The sequence below is a fragment of the Herpailurus yagouaroundi genome, unplaced genomic scaffold (assembly GCF_014898765.1).
Source record: "Herpailurus yagouaroundi ecotype Mexico unplaced genomic scaffold, PumYag 159, whole genome shotgun sequence".
In the NCBI taxonomy this organism is placed as follows: domain Eukaryota; kingdom Metazoa; phylum Chordata; class Mammalia; order Carnivora; family Felidae; genus Herpailurus; species Herpailurus yagouaroundi.
In genome coordinates this window covers 10,945,721-10,962,007 of record NW_024412400.1, presented here as the reverse complement: position 1 = coordinate 10,962,007, position 16,287 = coordinate 10,945,721, and the positions used below count along the sequence as shown (strand labels likewise).

General features: G+C 43.1%; 1 protein-coding gene and 1 long non-coding RNA gene across 2 annotated transcripts in view; one reads left to right on the top strand and one right to left on the bottom strand.

Annotated features, from left to right (window-relative positions):
* LOC121033553 (uncharacterized) overlaps positions 1-16,279 on the bottom strand; it is a 25,345-nt gene extending 9,066 nt beyond the window's left edge. The window contains exon 1 of the long non-coding RNA XR_005791986.1: positions 16,079-16,279. This is a non-coding gene — a long non-coding RNA (uncharacterized LOC121033553). The remainder of the gene's footprint in view (positions 1-16,078) is intronic.
* The window catches only part of GPD1L (glycerol-3-phosphate dehydrogenase 1 like), a 57,843-nt gene that overhangs the window by 18,584 nt on the left and 22,972 nt on the right, over positions 1-16,287 (top strand). Inside the window, exons 3-4 of the mRNA XM_040479981.1 lie at positions 3,036-3,176; positions 4,696-4,834. Coding sequence (XP_040335915.1) covers positions 3,036-3,176; positions 4,696-4,834 — 280 coding nt within the window. The remainder of the gene's footprint in view (positions 1-3,035; positions 3,177-4,695; positions 4,835-16,287) is intronic.

The window sequence follows — 16,287 nt, the reverse complement described above, 5'->3', positions numbered from 1 at the left end:
GGTGATGGGTATTGAGGAGGGCACCTTTTGGGATGAGCACTGGTTGTTGTATGGAAACCAATTTGACAATAAACTTCATATATTGAAATAATTAATTAATTAATTAATTAAAAAGATTCTCTCTTTCTTGGGGCACCTGGGTGGCTCAGTCAGTTGAGCGTCCGATGTCAGCTCAGGTCATGATCTCACAGCTTGTGAGTTCGAGCCCTGTGTGGGGCTGTGCTGACAGCTGGGAGCCTGGAGCCTGCTTTGGATTCTGTGTCTCCCTCTCTCTCTGCCCCTACCCTTCTCATGCTCCATCTCTGTCTCTCTCTCTAAGATAAATAAACGTTAAAAAAAAAAAGAAAAGATTCTCTCTCTCTCTCTCTTTCTCCCTTTCTCCCTCTGCCCTTCTCTCCTACTCTCTCTCTCTCTAAAATTAAAAAAGAAATAAGGTAAGAATTTGTGGGGAGCAGGTAGATTTTTCTTTTTTTTTTAAAAGAAGGTAGATTTTTTGATAAATAATCTCTTTCATATCATTTTGAAGTGCTGTCATTTATATTACTTAATTTGAAAGGTCTCTGTGAAGTATCTGGGTAGGAAAAGTGATTTTTATACCCCTTCGTATATGGGGTGATTAAGGTCAGTGAAGATATGTCACTTGTCCAAGGTCACACAGCTGATCATTTGCAGATGTGGGACTCAAATGTACATCTTTTCTATATTTTCTCTTTGGTTCTGGTGTCTTTTCCATTTCACCATGTTGGAAAATGCCCTGAAAAGGCAGACACGGAGGTGTATGCACATGTATGCATGTGCATGTGTGTGTGCATGTGTGTGTATGTTGAGGCTGGATGGGGAAGAGGAGGATCAATAGGTCTAGAGAAGAAAAAAGATTTTAACTAAAATTCAGGCTGCCAGGCACTGTATGAGGGCGTACAGATTGAAAACCCCCTCCTAAGAAAGGCCGGCAACCCTAGGCGGAGTGAAGGACCAGAGTTTTTACAAAGGCTGGGAGGGCACTGGGTGGGACCACAGGCAAATAAATGTAAGAGCATAAACTGCTTTGTCAGTCAAGGACAAAGCAGCTGGGAATTGGCATCTGGAGGCTAATGGGATTGATCAAGAAATTGCTCTTTTGGAGGAGGTAGAATCTCCAAATGCAAGGGAGCTTGGTCTTTGGCCTGTGTAACTGCAGGGGCTGCTGGGAAATGTAGTCTCTAGCGAGGTGACTAGTGACCAGCTTCCAGCTCTGTGATTATGGAGGAAGGCAAGAAGGAATTTTGGTGAGGAGCTGGTGGTCTCCATCACAACGCCCAAACTAGATTTCCCAGGAGGCTTAGCCATCCCGAATGACGCTCCTGTGGCCCATAGCACGTCCTCAGAGAAGAATCTTCCTCCAGTCGCTTCGTTTGGGGAACCAGCAATGCTTAATGGGAGTATCAGTTACAGTCCGGTTCAGGTACATGTGACAGAAGACCTATCATAGCAGTGACCTAAGGAAAGTAAATACTTGCTTTTTCCCGTCTCGTGTAAGAGATGTTTATCGTATTAGTGATGTGGTAATGGTGTCAGGGACTCTTGTGATCCTCCTGTTCTGCCATCGCAGCATTTGGTTTCTTCCTCATTGTCCAACCATCTCTTCACGTTCCCCCCTGACAACAGGGATTTCCCAGAAGTCACAGCGCTTCCACTGACACCCCGTTGGTCAGAACCTAATCACACGGGGCACCTAGCTGCAAGGGAAGCTGAGGAATGTAACCTTTCTGGGCATTTATGAGCCTGGCTCCAAACTCAGGTTTCTTGTGCTGAGGAAGAAGGGGAGATCAGACATCGGGGAGCAGTAAGCAGTCTTCTGCTAGGGATCACGTGGCCCCATGTCCCCGCCGGTCGCCTTTACTTCCGCTCGAGTGTGTGTGTGCATGTGCGGGCCCGTGCATGTGTGTTTCTCTGCCTGTGTCCGATTCTAAAATCCATCTTCATAGTCATCTGAAGGGAAGCAATCGCCATAATAGCTGAGGGGATGGAGTGGGTACCAAGCGCCAGACACGATCGAAACCACTTACTATTCACCACAGCACTCTCAAAGTGCCTCACCTAGGAGACTTTGGTGCAGGACTGTTTATAGAGCTATGGTCAGGGTAGAGGAAACCAAAAGGTCTTGCTGGAGCGCTCAGAGTTTAGCAACAGCAGGCAGTCATAACCGCCTCTGAAAGGGCGAGGGGGCAGAGCGGTCTCATCAAACCAGCCTGGCCAGAGCTTAGGGACATGGAAGAGGGACTGGCTGCCAGGAGGTTTAACTAGAATGAAGCCAGGGCAGGAGTAGCCCCGGGAGGCTGATAAATACCCTGACCTGTCTCTCCTCCCAACCTTAACTCTCCTGATGGTGCCCCACTTTGGCTGAGGCCAAGTGGAAGGCAGAGAGCAAGGGCCTCCAGGGAAAACAGTCCACAGAAAGCAGCCTCCTGGGGTGGGGGTGGGGTGCCTGGGTGGCTCAGTCGGTCGAGCATCTGATTCTCGATTTTGGCTCAGGTCGTGATCCCAGGGCTGTGGGATTGAGCCCCAGGTTGAGCTCCGCACTGAGCGTGGAGCCTGCTTGGGATTCTCTCTCTCTCTCTCTCTCTCTCTCTCTCTCTCTCTCTCTCTCTCTCCCCCTCCCTCCCTATTCCCCTCCCCCTGCTCATGCCCTCTCTCTTTGAAATTAAAAAAAAAAAAAAAGCAGCCCCCTGGGGAACAGAGCAGGGCAAAGAAAGGCAGAAAATGGACTGGGGGAAGCAACCCATACAGCATTATTATGACTCCCTTTTATAGGTAAGGAAATTGAGGCATGGAGAAGGTAAGTCACTTGCCCACCTGCTAAGCAACAGAGGGAGCACCCCCCCTAGCTTCAGATGCGTGTCCTGAAGGAGAAGGCAGAACGCAGGCCCGCGTGCCTTTCCCATCTGTCTGCATGGCTCTCTGCGCACAGTAGGCATCTGATAAACGGTCAGTGGATGAAATCATTGGGCGAGGCCTATTTTGGTGTGGTAGTAACTGTTTCCTCCTCACCGCTGCAGATTGCTGTCCCAAACCTCAGCGAGGCTGTGCAGGATGCAGACCTGCTGGTGTTTGTCATTCCCCACCAGTTCATTCACAGAATCTGTGATGAGATCACCGGGAGAGTGCCCAAGAAAGCCCTGGGAATCACCCTCATCAAGGTAACGTGCCTCTGACCCCAGGCAGGGAAGCGGGCCGGATGTCGGTTACAGGGGAATTTCACATCCTCTCACGTCCATCTGTTGGAAATAGGATCTGAAAGGGAGGTTATGGCAGTTTTTTGTTTTCTTGTGTTTTTGTTTTAAAGATGCCTGGAAGGGAATCAATAACACATCCCAGGAGGCTAGCTGAGCTCAGCGTTGGGGGTGGGGTGGGGGGGCGCTCTCGATCACAGCGGGTTTTAGCGGTGGCAGTGATGTGAGGGTGGGCTCCTCCTAATGAACCTTCCTGTCCAGGATGTGGGTCTCTGCTGTGTTCTAGAAATCACTGGTGGTTTGTGTTGCTGGGAAATTAATCCTCATTTGTTTCCACTCCTGGATATATTCCCCAAAGAGGGAGTTTTTAACTAGAAGTCCACAAACCACCCCCAGAGGTCCACAGACAGAATTCACGTGGGGAGAAAAATTATGTTTTCATTCATTTTAACCTGTGACTAAAATGGGCATTTCTTTTGGTTTTTGAATGCCAGCCACAAAGCCAGGTTTTCGGTCACAGTGGCATTAAGCAGTGCCTGTGGCCCTGCCCTCAGTAGAGGTCACGGGTATTTTCCTACCACTGTACAATGGCTTGAGCTATCTCCAGGTGTCATTTATGCTGATCACTACCTTGAAATTACGGTAATTGTTAAACCTGCCGCATCATCTTTCTAATTGCGTTAATAAAATAGCGTGTATATTACTTTGTCACAAATTTGGTCTTGTTTTTTTAGCACTTTGATAACTAAATTTCAACGTAATTGGCTTCCTGGGTAATCTCCTGCATTTTGCTCTATGCATATCAGATTCTGAGAATGAGTCCATAAAACGATGCGGGGGCCACATGGTAAAAAGGTTAGGAACCTCTAGAGAGACTGTGTTTTAGAGGGGTTCGTGGATGAATGTTCATGAAAGCAAACTGGAGTAACTCACACGTCCGTCATCAACAGAATGGATAAATGAATAGCGGTAATACTACATGGTGGTAAATGGGAACAAACCAGAGCATCCATGTAACCACATGGATGAATCTCTAAACTAATAATGTAGCACCAAAGAGCACATCACAGACCAAAGGTACAATTGCACTTACAGCCTTTCAAAAGCAGGCATAATGGCCTCACATATTTAGGGATAGCTTTATGTGGCAGAATGGTCAAGAACAGAAGGGAGCAGAGTACACAGCCTTCAGGATAGTAGGGGTGAGGACCAGTAGTGAGAAGGAGGATGAACTTGGGAAGGGACACACAAGACTTCAGTGGTGTAGGTCATGTTCTGGGTGGTTACGTGTGTTTATTTTCTTTGCGTTTTATTGCTACTCTTTTAACACTGTATACATGGTGTGTATGTTACTCTTATAAGCGCTGTTTTTTTTTTCACATCGCATACGCCATTGGTTGCCTGAATCTGTTACTTACAAAGTGACTGTGTCATGCCTCTTTCATTCGGTCGTTTGTTTTCCCCTAACTTGTTGGCATCCTTACAGGGCATAGACGAAGGTCCTGAGGGGCTGAAGCTCATCTCCGACATCATCCGGGAGAAGATGGGCATTGACGTCAGCGTGCTCATGGGAGCCAACATTGCCAGCGAGGTGGCTGCAGAGAAGTTCTGTGAGACCACCATCGGTGAGGTTGGCTGCAGGGCGGGGAGGGGCTGGGAGCCCAGACATTCGGTGTTTTAAAACATACATTTTCGATTTCCGTTATTTTTTGTAGCAGACTCTTCCTTGCCCCCATAACATTCCTGGAGTGAATATTCAGTGGGGTGGGGGTTTTATACAGGGAGGCCATTCTGGGGTACAAAAATGTTTCACCAGCCTCCAGAATGAAGGAAAGCCAGGAGACCGTTCTGACCTGCCATGATCCAAAAATGTAAAGTTGCTTACACAGACAAACAGGTGATTACATCCATGGTGGAGCTGTCCTGGCATTAGAAAACCCAGATTTTTTAAATTCACAAATGCCAGTATCTGGATCCTCATTGGATTCCAGTGCTCAGTTTGACAACCCATATACCAAAAATTGGAATGATAAAAATTGGTGAGGAGAATCCCTGTTTTCAGGTGAATAGTCCAAAGCTCAATGAATAAGTTACCTGCCCCGTGGTCACACGGGGTAGAGAACCCAGGCACGAATTTGGCCGTCCTGTTTCCTAAAATAGAAAGCTCTTTCTACTCTTCTACAACATTGGGGTTGTGAAGATTTTCACTTCTTTTAAAAAGGGCTTTGGAATTCTCAGGTGCCCACGTACCACATTAAAGGACTCGTAGAAAAGTAACAGCGCCGTATTTGCAGATGCCTTGCGCAAGTTTAAGCTTATATACCACTCCAGAACTTAATTCAACCCTTGTCAGACATACCAGCAACGTGAATGATTTCTCCGTGCAGCTTTGTAAAAGGAAGCTCTGAGAGAGATCAGGCATGGGAAAAGATAGCTCCCGATTCTTTTTTTTTTAATATGAAATTTATTGTCAAATTGGTTTCCACACGACACCCAGTGCTCATCCCAACAGGTGCCCTCCTCAATGCCCATCACCTCCCCCACCTCCCACCGCCCATCAACCCTCAACTTATTCTCAGTTTTTAAGAGTCTCTTATGGTTTGGCTCTCTCCCTCTCTAACTTTTTTTTTTTTTTTCCTTTTCCTTCCCCTTCCCCATGGTCTTCTGTTAAGTTTCTCAGGATCCACATAAGAGTGAAAACATATGGTATCTGTCTTTCTCTGTATGACTTATTTCACTTAGCATAACACTCTCCAGTTCCATCCACGTTGCTACAAAAGGCCAGATGTCATTCTTTCTCATCGCCACATAGTATTCCATTGTGTATATAAACCACAATTTCTTTATCTACTCATCAGTTGATGGACATTTAGGCTCTTTCCATCATTTGGCTATTTTTTAATGTTTATTTATTTTTGAGACAGAGAGAGACATCATTTGGCTATTTTTGAAAGTGCTGCTGTAAACACTGGGGTACAAGTGCCCCTATGCATCAGCACTCCTGTATCCCTTGGGTAAATTCCTAGCAGTGCTATTGCTGGGTCATAGGGTAGATCTATTTTTAATTTTTGGAGGAACCTCCACACTGTTTTCCAGAGTGGCTGCACCAATTTGCATTCCCACCAACAGTGCAAGTGGGTTCCCGTTTCTCCACATCCTCTCCAGCATCTATAGTCTCCTGATTTGTTCATTTTGGCCACTCTGACTGGCTTGAGGTGATATCTGAGTGTGGTTTTGATTTGTATTTCCCTGACGAGGAGCGATGTTGAGCATCTTTTCATGTGTCAGTTGGCCATCTGGATGTCTTCTTTAGAGAAGGGTCTATTCATGTCTTCTGCCCATTTCTTCACCGGATTATTTGTTTTTCAGGTGTGGAGTTTGGTGAGTTCTTTGTAGATTTTGGATACTAGCCCTTTGTCTGATATGTCGTTTGCAAATATCTTTTCCCATTCCGTCGGTTGCCTTTTAGTTTTGTTGATTTGTTTCCTTTGCAGTGCAGAAGCTTTTTCTCTTCATGAAGTCCCAATAGTTCATTTTTGCTTTTAATTCCCTTGCCTTTGGAACCAGATTTTTATAGATGTCTGCAACTTAGGACATTGTTACTTCTTTTTCTTTTTCTTTTTAAGTGCATAGACATTGTGGAAAATAGGGATAATCAGACAAAAACTCACAAAAAAGGATATGAAATATAATAACATATACCTAAAACAGGGAGGAGAGGAGAGAAGAATGGGTTCAAACTTAAATGACCATAAACTTAATATAGACTGCCGTATGCAGATGTTATATACAAACCTAATGGTAACCATATATCAAAACCACGAATAAATATGCAAAGAATAAAGAGAAAGAAATCCAAATATATTACTAAACAAAATTAGCAAAACATGAAAGGGAGAAAAACAAGAAAGGATCAGAGAAAATCTTCAGGAACAACCACAAAACAAGTAATAAAATGGCAATAAATACATACCTATCAGTAATTACTTTGAATGTAAATGGACTAAATGCTCCAGTCAAAAGACATAGGGTGTCAGAATGGATGAAAAAACAAGACCATATATGTTGCCTACATCGATATGCAGACCTAGAGGCACCTGCAGACCAAAAGTACGGGGATGGAGAACCATCTATCATGCAAATGGATGTCAAAAGAAAGCTGAAATAGCAATCTTATACTGGACGAAATAGACTTTAGAACAAACACCCGTAGGAGCACCTTGGTGCCTCAGTTGGTTGAACTTCAGACTTCGGCTGAGGTCATGGTCTTGCAGTTTGTGAGTTTGAGCCCCGCATCAGACTCTGTGCTGACATCTCAGAGCCTGGAGCCTGCTTCGGATTCTGTGTCTCCCTCTCTCTCTCTGCCCTGCCCCTCCTTGCATGTGTGCATATGCGCTCTCCCTCTCTCTCTCTCTCTCTCTCTCTCAAAAATAAATAAACATTTAAAAAAACATTTAAACCAAACACTGTAAGGGGTACCTGGGTGGCTCAGTTAGTTGAGCATCTGACTTCAGCTCAGATCATGATCTCACTACTTGAGAGTTCAAACCCTGCATCAGACTCACTGCTGTCAGTGCAGAGTCAGCTTTGGATCCTGTGTCCCCCTGTCTCTCTGCCCCTCCCCCACTTGCGTTGTCTCTCTCAAAAAATAAACATTAAAAAAAAAAATCACTGTAGGGGCGCCTGGGTGGCTCAGTTGGTTAAGCATCCGACTTTGGCTCAGGTCATGATCTCGCCATTCAGAGTTTGAGCCCCGCGTCAGGCTCTCTGCTGACAGCTCAGAGCCCTGGAGCCTGCTTCAAATTTTGTGTCTCCCTCTCTCTCTGTCCCTCCACCGCTCATGCTTTGTCTCTCTCTGTCTCTCAAAACTAAATAAACATTAAAAAACAAAAAAAAAAAACCCACACACACTGTAATAGGACACAAAGAAGGACACTATGTGTCATAAAGGGGACAGTCTAACAAGAAGATATAACAATTGTAAATATTTTTGTACCAACATGGGAGTATCCGTATATATAAAACAGCTAATAACAAACATGAAGCAACTAATTGATAATGATACAGTAATACTAGGGGGCTCTGTCAGTCCACTTACATCAATGGACAGAGCATCTAAACAGAAAATCAGCAAGGAAACAAGGCTTTAATGACACACTGAAACAGATTGATTTAACAGATGTATTCAGATCATTCCATCCTAAAAGAGCAAAATACACATTCTTTTCAAGTGCACATAGGACATTCTCCAGAATAGATCACATATTAGCCCACAAAACGGGCCTCAGCAAATACAAGAAGGTTGATATCACACCATGTACCTTTTCTGCCCACAACACTATGAAACTAGAAGTCAACCAGAAGAAAAAAATTTGGAAAGACCACAGATACATGGAGGTTAAATAACATACTACTAAACAAGGAATGGGTTAACCAGGAAATCAGGAAATGAAAAAGTATGTGAAAATAAATGAAAATGAAAACACAAGGTCCAAAACCTCTGCCATGCAGCAAAAGCAGTTCTAAGAAGGAAGTTTATAGCAATATAGGTCTACCTCAGGAAGCAAGAAAAATCTCAGACAACCTAAACTTAGACCTAAAGGAGCTAGAAGAACAATAAACAAAACCTAAAACCAGCAGAAGGAAGGAGATAATAAAGATTAGAGCAGAAATAAATTATATAGAAACTAAAAAAAAAATCAGTAGAACAGATCAATGAAACCAGGAGCCGGTTCTTTGAAAAAAATCAATAAAATTTATAAACCTCTAGCCAGATTTATCAAGACAAAAAGAGAAAGAACACAAACAAAATCACAAATGAGAGGGGAGAAATAATAGTCAACACCACAGAAATATAAGCAATTAGAAGAGAATAGTATGAAAAACTATATGCCGACAAACTGGACAAAGTGGAAGAAATGGGTCAATTCCTAGATGCTTATAAACTATCAAAACTGAAACAGAAATAAGTAGAAAACTTGAACAGACCAATAACCAGACAAGAAATTGAATCAGTAATCAAAAAACTCCCGTGGGGCACCTTGGGTGGCTAGTCAATTAAGCCTCCGACTCTTGATTTCTGCCCAGATCATGATCTCACAATCACAAGATAAGGCCCTGCGTTGGGCTCCACACTGACAGCATGGACCCTATTTGGGATTCCTTCCCTCACTCTGTCCCTACCCCCGTGCGTGCCCTCTCTCTCTCTCTCTCTCTCTAAATTAGTAAATAAACATTTAAAAACAAAACCCACCTCCCAACAAACAAAAGTCCAGAGCCAGTTGGCTTCAGGCGAATTCTACCAAATATTTAAAGAAGAGTTGATATCTGTTCTTCTTAAACTACTCAAAAAAAAATAGAAATGGAAGGAAAACTTCCAGATTTATTCTATGAGGCAAGCATTACCATGATACCAAAACCAGATAAAGACACCACTAAAAAAGATTACAGGGGTCCCTGGGTGGCTCAGTCGGTTAAGCATCTGACTTCAGCCCAGGTCATGATCTCGCAGTTCATGAGTTCGAGCCCTATGTCAGGCTCTGTGCTGACCACTCGGAGTCTGGAGCCTGCTTTTAATTCTGTGTGTGTGTGTGTGTGTGTGTGTGTGTGTGTGTGTGTGTCTCTCTCTCTCTCTCTCTTTCTCTCTGTTCCTCCCCTGCTTACACTCACTCTTTCAAAAATAAATAACGATTTTAAAAAATTGAAAAAAGAGAGAACTACAGACCAGTATCCCTGATGAACACAGATGTAAAAATTCTTAAGAAAATACTAGCAAACCAAATTCAACAATACATTAAACAGATTGTTCACCACGATCATGTGGGATTTATTCCTGGGTTGCAAGGGTGGTTCAATATTTGCAAATCAGCCAATGTGATACTTCACATAAGTAAGAGAAAGGATAAGACCACATGGTCATTTCAACAGGTACAGAAAAGCACTTGACAAAGTACAACATCCATTCATGATAGAAACCTCAAGAAAGTAAATTTAGAGGGAACATACCTCAACATAATAAAGGCCATATGTGAAAAACTCACAGCTAACATCATCCTTAATAGGGAAAAACAGAGCTTCTCCCCTAAGGTCAGAAAGAAGATGAGGATAAGGATGTCTACTCTCACAACTTTTATTCAACATAGTACTGCCAGTCCTGGCCACGGCAGTCGGACAACAAAAAGAAAAGGAATCCAGATCTGTAAGGAAGAAGTAAAACTTGGACTATTTGCAGATGACATGATACTCCACCAAAAACCTCCACCAAAAAACTGCTACATGAACTCACTAAAGTCACAGCGTACAAAATCAATGTACAGAAATCTGTTGCATTTCTGTACACCAATAATAAAGTAGTAGAGAAATTAAGAGAGCAATCCCATTGAATCCCATTGCATCGAAAATAAGATACCTAGGAGTAAACCTAACCAAAGAGGTAAAAGATCTGTACTCTGGAAACTATAAACCATTGATGAAAGAGACTGAAGATGACACGAACGGAAAGACATTCCATGCTCATGAATTAGAAGAACAGTATTGTTAAAATGTCTATCCTACCCAGAGCAATCTCCACATTTAATGAAATCCCTGTCAAAATACCAACAACATTGTTCACAGAACTAGAACAAAGTACCCTAAAATTTGTATAGTGCCACAAAAGACCCTGAATAACCAAAGCAGCCTTGGAAACGGAAAGCAAAGTTGGAGGCATCACATTTCCAGACTTCAAGTTTTATTACAAAGCAGTAGTAACCAAAACTCTATGGTATTGGCACAAAAATAGACCCATGGGTCAATGGAACAGAATAGAAATCCCAGAGATAAGTTCACAATTGTATGGTCAGCCTTTGACAAAGGAGGAAAGAATATACAAGGGGAAAACAACAGTCTCTTTAACAGCTGGTGCTGGGAAGACTGGACAGTTATCTGCAAAAGAATGAAACTAGACCACTTTCTTACACCAGGTGCAAAAATAAATTCCAAATGGATTACAGCCCTAAATGTGAGACCTAAAACCACAGAATTCCTAGAAGAGAGCACAGGCAGTAATTTCTTTGACATCAGCCGTAGCAACTTCTTTCTAAATATGTGGTCTGAGGCAAGGGAAACGAAAGGGAAAATAAACTACTGGGACTACATTGAAATTAAAAGCTTCTGCACGATGAAGGAAGTAATCAACAAAACTAAAAGGCACCCGACTGAATGGGAGAAGATGTCTGCAAATGACATATCTGGTAAAGGGTTAGTATCCAAAATATGTAAAGAACTTCTACATCTCAACCCCTCCAACACAAATAATCCAATTAAAAAATGGGCAGAAGACCTGAACAGACGTTTCTCCAAAGAAGACATCCAGATGGCCAGCAGACATGGAAAGACACTCACCGTGACTAATCGTCAGGGAAATGCAAATCAAAACTATAGTGAGCCACACCTCCTACCTCAGCCACATTTAGAATGGCTGAAATCAACAACACAAGAAACAACAGGTGTTGGTGAGGCTGTGGAGAAGGGAACCCTCTTGCACCATTGGTGGGAATGCAAACTGGTGCAGCCACTGTGGAAAACAGTACGAAGTTTCCTCAAAAAGTCAAAAATAGAACTACCCTATGACCCAGCAGTCTCAACTACTAAGTATTTACCCAAAAAAATACAAGAACATATGTTTATTGCAGTATTATTTACAGTAGGCAAGATATGGAAGCAGCCCAAGTGTCCATTGGTTGATGAGTGGGCAAAGATGTGAGATATCTATATATCTGTATCTATAATGGAATGCAGTATTACTCAGCCACGAAAAAGAATGAAATCTTGCCATTTGCAACAATATATAGAGGGTATAATGCTAAGCAAAATATGTCAGAGAAAGATAAATGCCATATGATTTCACTCCTATGTGGAATTTAAGAGAAAACAAGCAAAGGGAAAAACGAGAAAGAGAGACAGATCAAGAAACAGACTCTTAATTATAGAGAACTGATGATGGTTACCAGAGGGGTGGGGGGATGGATTATATATGTGATGGGGATTAAGGAGTGCATTTGTGATGAGCACTGGGTGATGTATGGAAGTGCTGAATCACTATATCGTACACCTGAAACTAATATAACACGGTGTGTTAACTATGTGGAATTAAAATAAAACTTTAAGAGAGTTAAAAACAATAAGAACATTCAGCAAATCTTAAGGAGTTATAGCGACTTACCCAAGATTATACAGTCATCGGTTGAGCCAAGATTTGGATCGGGATTGTCTGACTCCAAGCTCGTTCTCTTTAGATACATGTAACAGTGTCCTTTATAGTGGGTTCCTAACTCGCCAGTAACTCAGGATCATTCCTGTGAAGGAAGATACAAGGGTTCATCTACTCTCTGGGCCCACCTCTGGAGCTCCTCTGCACGGAAGGGGGCTAGTTCTCTTCACAGACAGATCCACAGGGACTCCAGCAGTTACAGGCTAGCAGCACAGGAAGGAGCTTCTGGAGTCCTTCAGTCCATTCCCTGCTTGGTAGATGAAGAGTGAGTTACTTACACAAGATCACCTGGGCAGAAAGGAATAGTCTTGAATCTGCTGTCCACCTAACACTGCCCTACTGGAAGATACTGTGAACTTTGCTGGTTGATCTAATTTATTTAGCAAATAGTTGTAACAGATTGGAGCCAATTATATAAAATCGCGAGATTGATCACTTTTAATCAAATACAGTCTGACACAGTATGAGGTAGCCAAGGATAGGTCTGCCGTGCAAACATCCTGCAGCCTTAATCACCAAATGGCCAACCCCTCACATTTATCACAAGAAGCATTAAACTTATGTAACCTATTTTCTGTGCCAACAGTGAACGGTAAGAAATTAGGGAATAAGGTAATCTGTCTTGTCACAGGAATTGTTCATATGAAAAAAGGAAAAACATGAAATTTCCACATGCATTTGCCAGACTGAAAATGTGGTAGCAATAGCATCTATTAAACAAACAAACAAAAAAAATTGTGATTTTCCTCCTTCTTCCCAAAGGGAATCCCTGTTAGCAGTTTCTAAGTATCCTTCCAGGAAAAAAAAAAAAATTAGTCAATATGTAGGTTTTATTCTTTCAGTATTCTTTTATCCATCTGTGATTTTGGTGTAGCCTGTGAAATTATGTCATTCCTTTTATTTAAAAACAGTTGTTTGGGGGCGCCTGGGTGGCGCAGTCGGTTAAGCGTCCGACTTCAGCCAGGTCACGATCTCGCGGTCCGTGAGTTCGAGCCCCGCGTCGGGCTCTGGGCTGATGGCTCAGAGCCTGGAGCCTGTTTCCGATTCTGTGTCTCCCTCTCTCTCTGCCCCTCCCCCGTTCATGCTCTGTCTCTCTCTGTCCCAAAGATAAATAAACGTTGAAAAAATAAATAAATAAATAAAATAAAAACAGTTGTTTGTTCCAACTCAGTCCTGTTCGCCAAATCAGTTTTGGCAATCAGTTTGATGTGGAAATGTTGGGGTTCAGGAGCAAACGGTAAAGTAAGAATTCTTGAGACATCTTTGGTGCAAATAGGTGGTTTTCTTAAAGTAAATAAACATTTAAAACATTTTTTAAAATGGAAAAGATCATTTAGTACTGCTGTCTAATAAAATGTTAGTCATGAGACCCTTTACATGTGTAGCACTGGGCCATATGCTTGAAGGATGATTAGCAACATATATCTTGGGGGGATAGAGATAAAGGAAGTTTCCAAAGGAATTTTCTTTTTGTGTTTATTTATTTTGAGAGAGAGAGAGAGAGAGCTTGAGCAGGGGAGCAGCAGAGAGAGGGAGACAGAGGATCCCAAGCAGGCTCTGCACTGCCCACACGGAGCCCGATGTGGGGCTGGAACCCACAAACCGCGAGATCATGACGTGAGCCAAAACCAAGAGTCAGACACTCAGCCAACTGAGCCACCCAGGGGCCTCCCAAAGGAATTTTTATACGTTAAAGTAGACTTACAGGATCCTGGAAGTCAGGATACTGTTAAGCTAAGATCGCCTTTTGCCCTTAGCGAAGTATCAACATCAAGGCAGCTGAGTCCCTAGAGGAAGGTCACTCTGCCCCTCTCAAGGACTTGTCAATGGGCTGCAAGTTGTAAGGAAAGTTCATTTTTTCTTTTGCCTTTGTCCCCCACATTAAGTTGGTTGCAAATGGCTAGTCACCATAATTCTTCTGTAAGGCTGAGATGTCCTCTCCAGTCCTTGATTGAAACCTGTGTCTACCTATAAGCCCTAATCATTGTAGCAAAGCTTCTAGTTGGGTACATTAGGCTCTTTTTGGTTTGTAAAAACAGACAAATGCACACAAGGTTGTGTCTCTTTCCCTCTGGCTTCTATTTATCCAGTGTGCCCTCTGCCTTCTCCCTGGATTGGATAATGGTTGGCAAGAGTGACTTGAATTAAATTAAGTAAAACACTGAAAGGAACAGAGAACATAAAGGTGATAATGCCTAAATTATCTTATATAACCTGAATTAACCACGAGGAAATAACCAGACGAGCCCAAAGTAAAGGATGTGTTACAAAACAGTTCGTTTGCATTCTTCAAAAATGCCAGTGTCATGAAAGAATGAAAGGCTAAGGAGTGGTCCTGGATTAACGGTGACTCAAGAGATGTGACTACCAAATGCAGTGGGATCCTGGGTTGGGGGAGGGGAAAGATGTCATGGCTGCCAACCTTGCAGTAATTGGCGAGAGATTGGAATAGAGGAGTTGCATGTTAGATAATTGTATCAACATTAACTTCCTGCATTGGATGGTTGCCACGGTGGTTAATCCAGATCTCCTTTCTTGATCATATTAGCAACCAACTCATTCTTAGTTATGGTAGATTCAGGAGTTTTAGCCCCCTTGAATCTTCTGTGGAGGAAGATGGAAAAAACAGCCTTGTTTTCAGGATCTTGTAAAAATACTAACCAGCACGCTGAACTGTGGTGCCCCCTTGCGGTGAGAGCTCCCTTCGTTCTTGGGACTGGCTTCACAAAACTAGAGACTTACCGTCGCCTCACGAATATTTTTCGAAACCTATTATGTGTCAAGGATTCATAAGCTCCTTCTGGAGCTTCCAAATACACAAACAAATGTGGAATCACAAACTGCAAGAGGGTTTTGAAGGAGACTTTGTAAACAGGCTGATTATCTCTAAAACTTGGCATCAAAGAGAAGGGAGATACCCCTGTCTTTTGGTTCATACTGAGTTTGGGGCAGCCCTTCTCCATGGCTGTTGGGATTACCCGTTCTGGTCTGGGTCCCTGCTTGCCTTACCACTACTTAAGACTGGTAATAACACAGTTAGTGCTTTCCTGTCTGGGACTTAAAATAATAATTTTCTTGAAGTTACATCTGAGAAAAGGTGGGATTGCTGTCAACCAAGCCCACTTCTCTAAGGGACACTGTATGTAATTTGCAGCCACAGAGGAACCGACAGACCCCACCTGTATCAGTGGCACGTGGAGAGCACCTTCCTCCCTGCCTGTCTTGTCTGTCACATTGCTCACAACAGCACCTCGCTTCCAGCCGCAGACAGCTGGATTATAGTGTCTTGAGCGAAGGGCTTGTCTGTGATGCTTAACGATCGTCCTTCATGCTGGAGGCTCTGAGCCGTGGCCCACGGTGAGGGACACAGGAGAAAGACTGTGATGATGTCATGATGTGGACGCGGGGGGGGGGGGGCGGGTTTACCCAACCCAGGTGATGAAACAGGATTGCACAGAATCACCCGCGTGGTCTGCTAGACTGTTTGAAAAAGGAAGACGGCCGTTTGCTCAAACTGACACAGTTCTAATATTTGGAGAACTCAGCTAAATCATAGATAATAGCAATGCTTGTGGAATAGAAAATGTGTTTCTGAGTAGTGGGTGTAGACATTTTAAACATTTCATCGTGGGAAATTTATTTAAAGAAAACAAACAGAAGGAGGCAGAACGTGGTCATGAACCCCATGTAGGCGCCCCTCACCTTCCACTCCCCCCTGGATTCTTTTCACATATTAATTATGGATGTACTTGTAATTGCTGACAATCACTTCTTTTCTGCATTGGAAAAATACAGCTCTGTGATTTTTGGGTTTTTTTTGCTCTATCT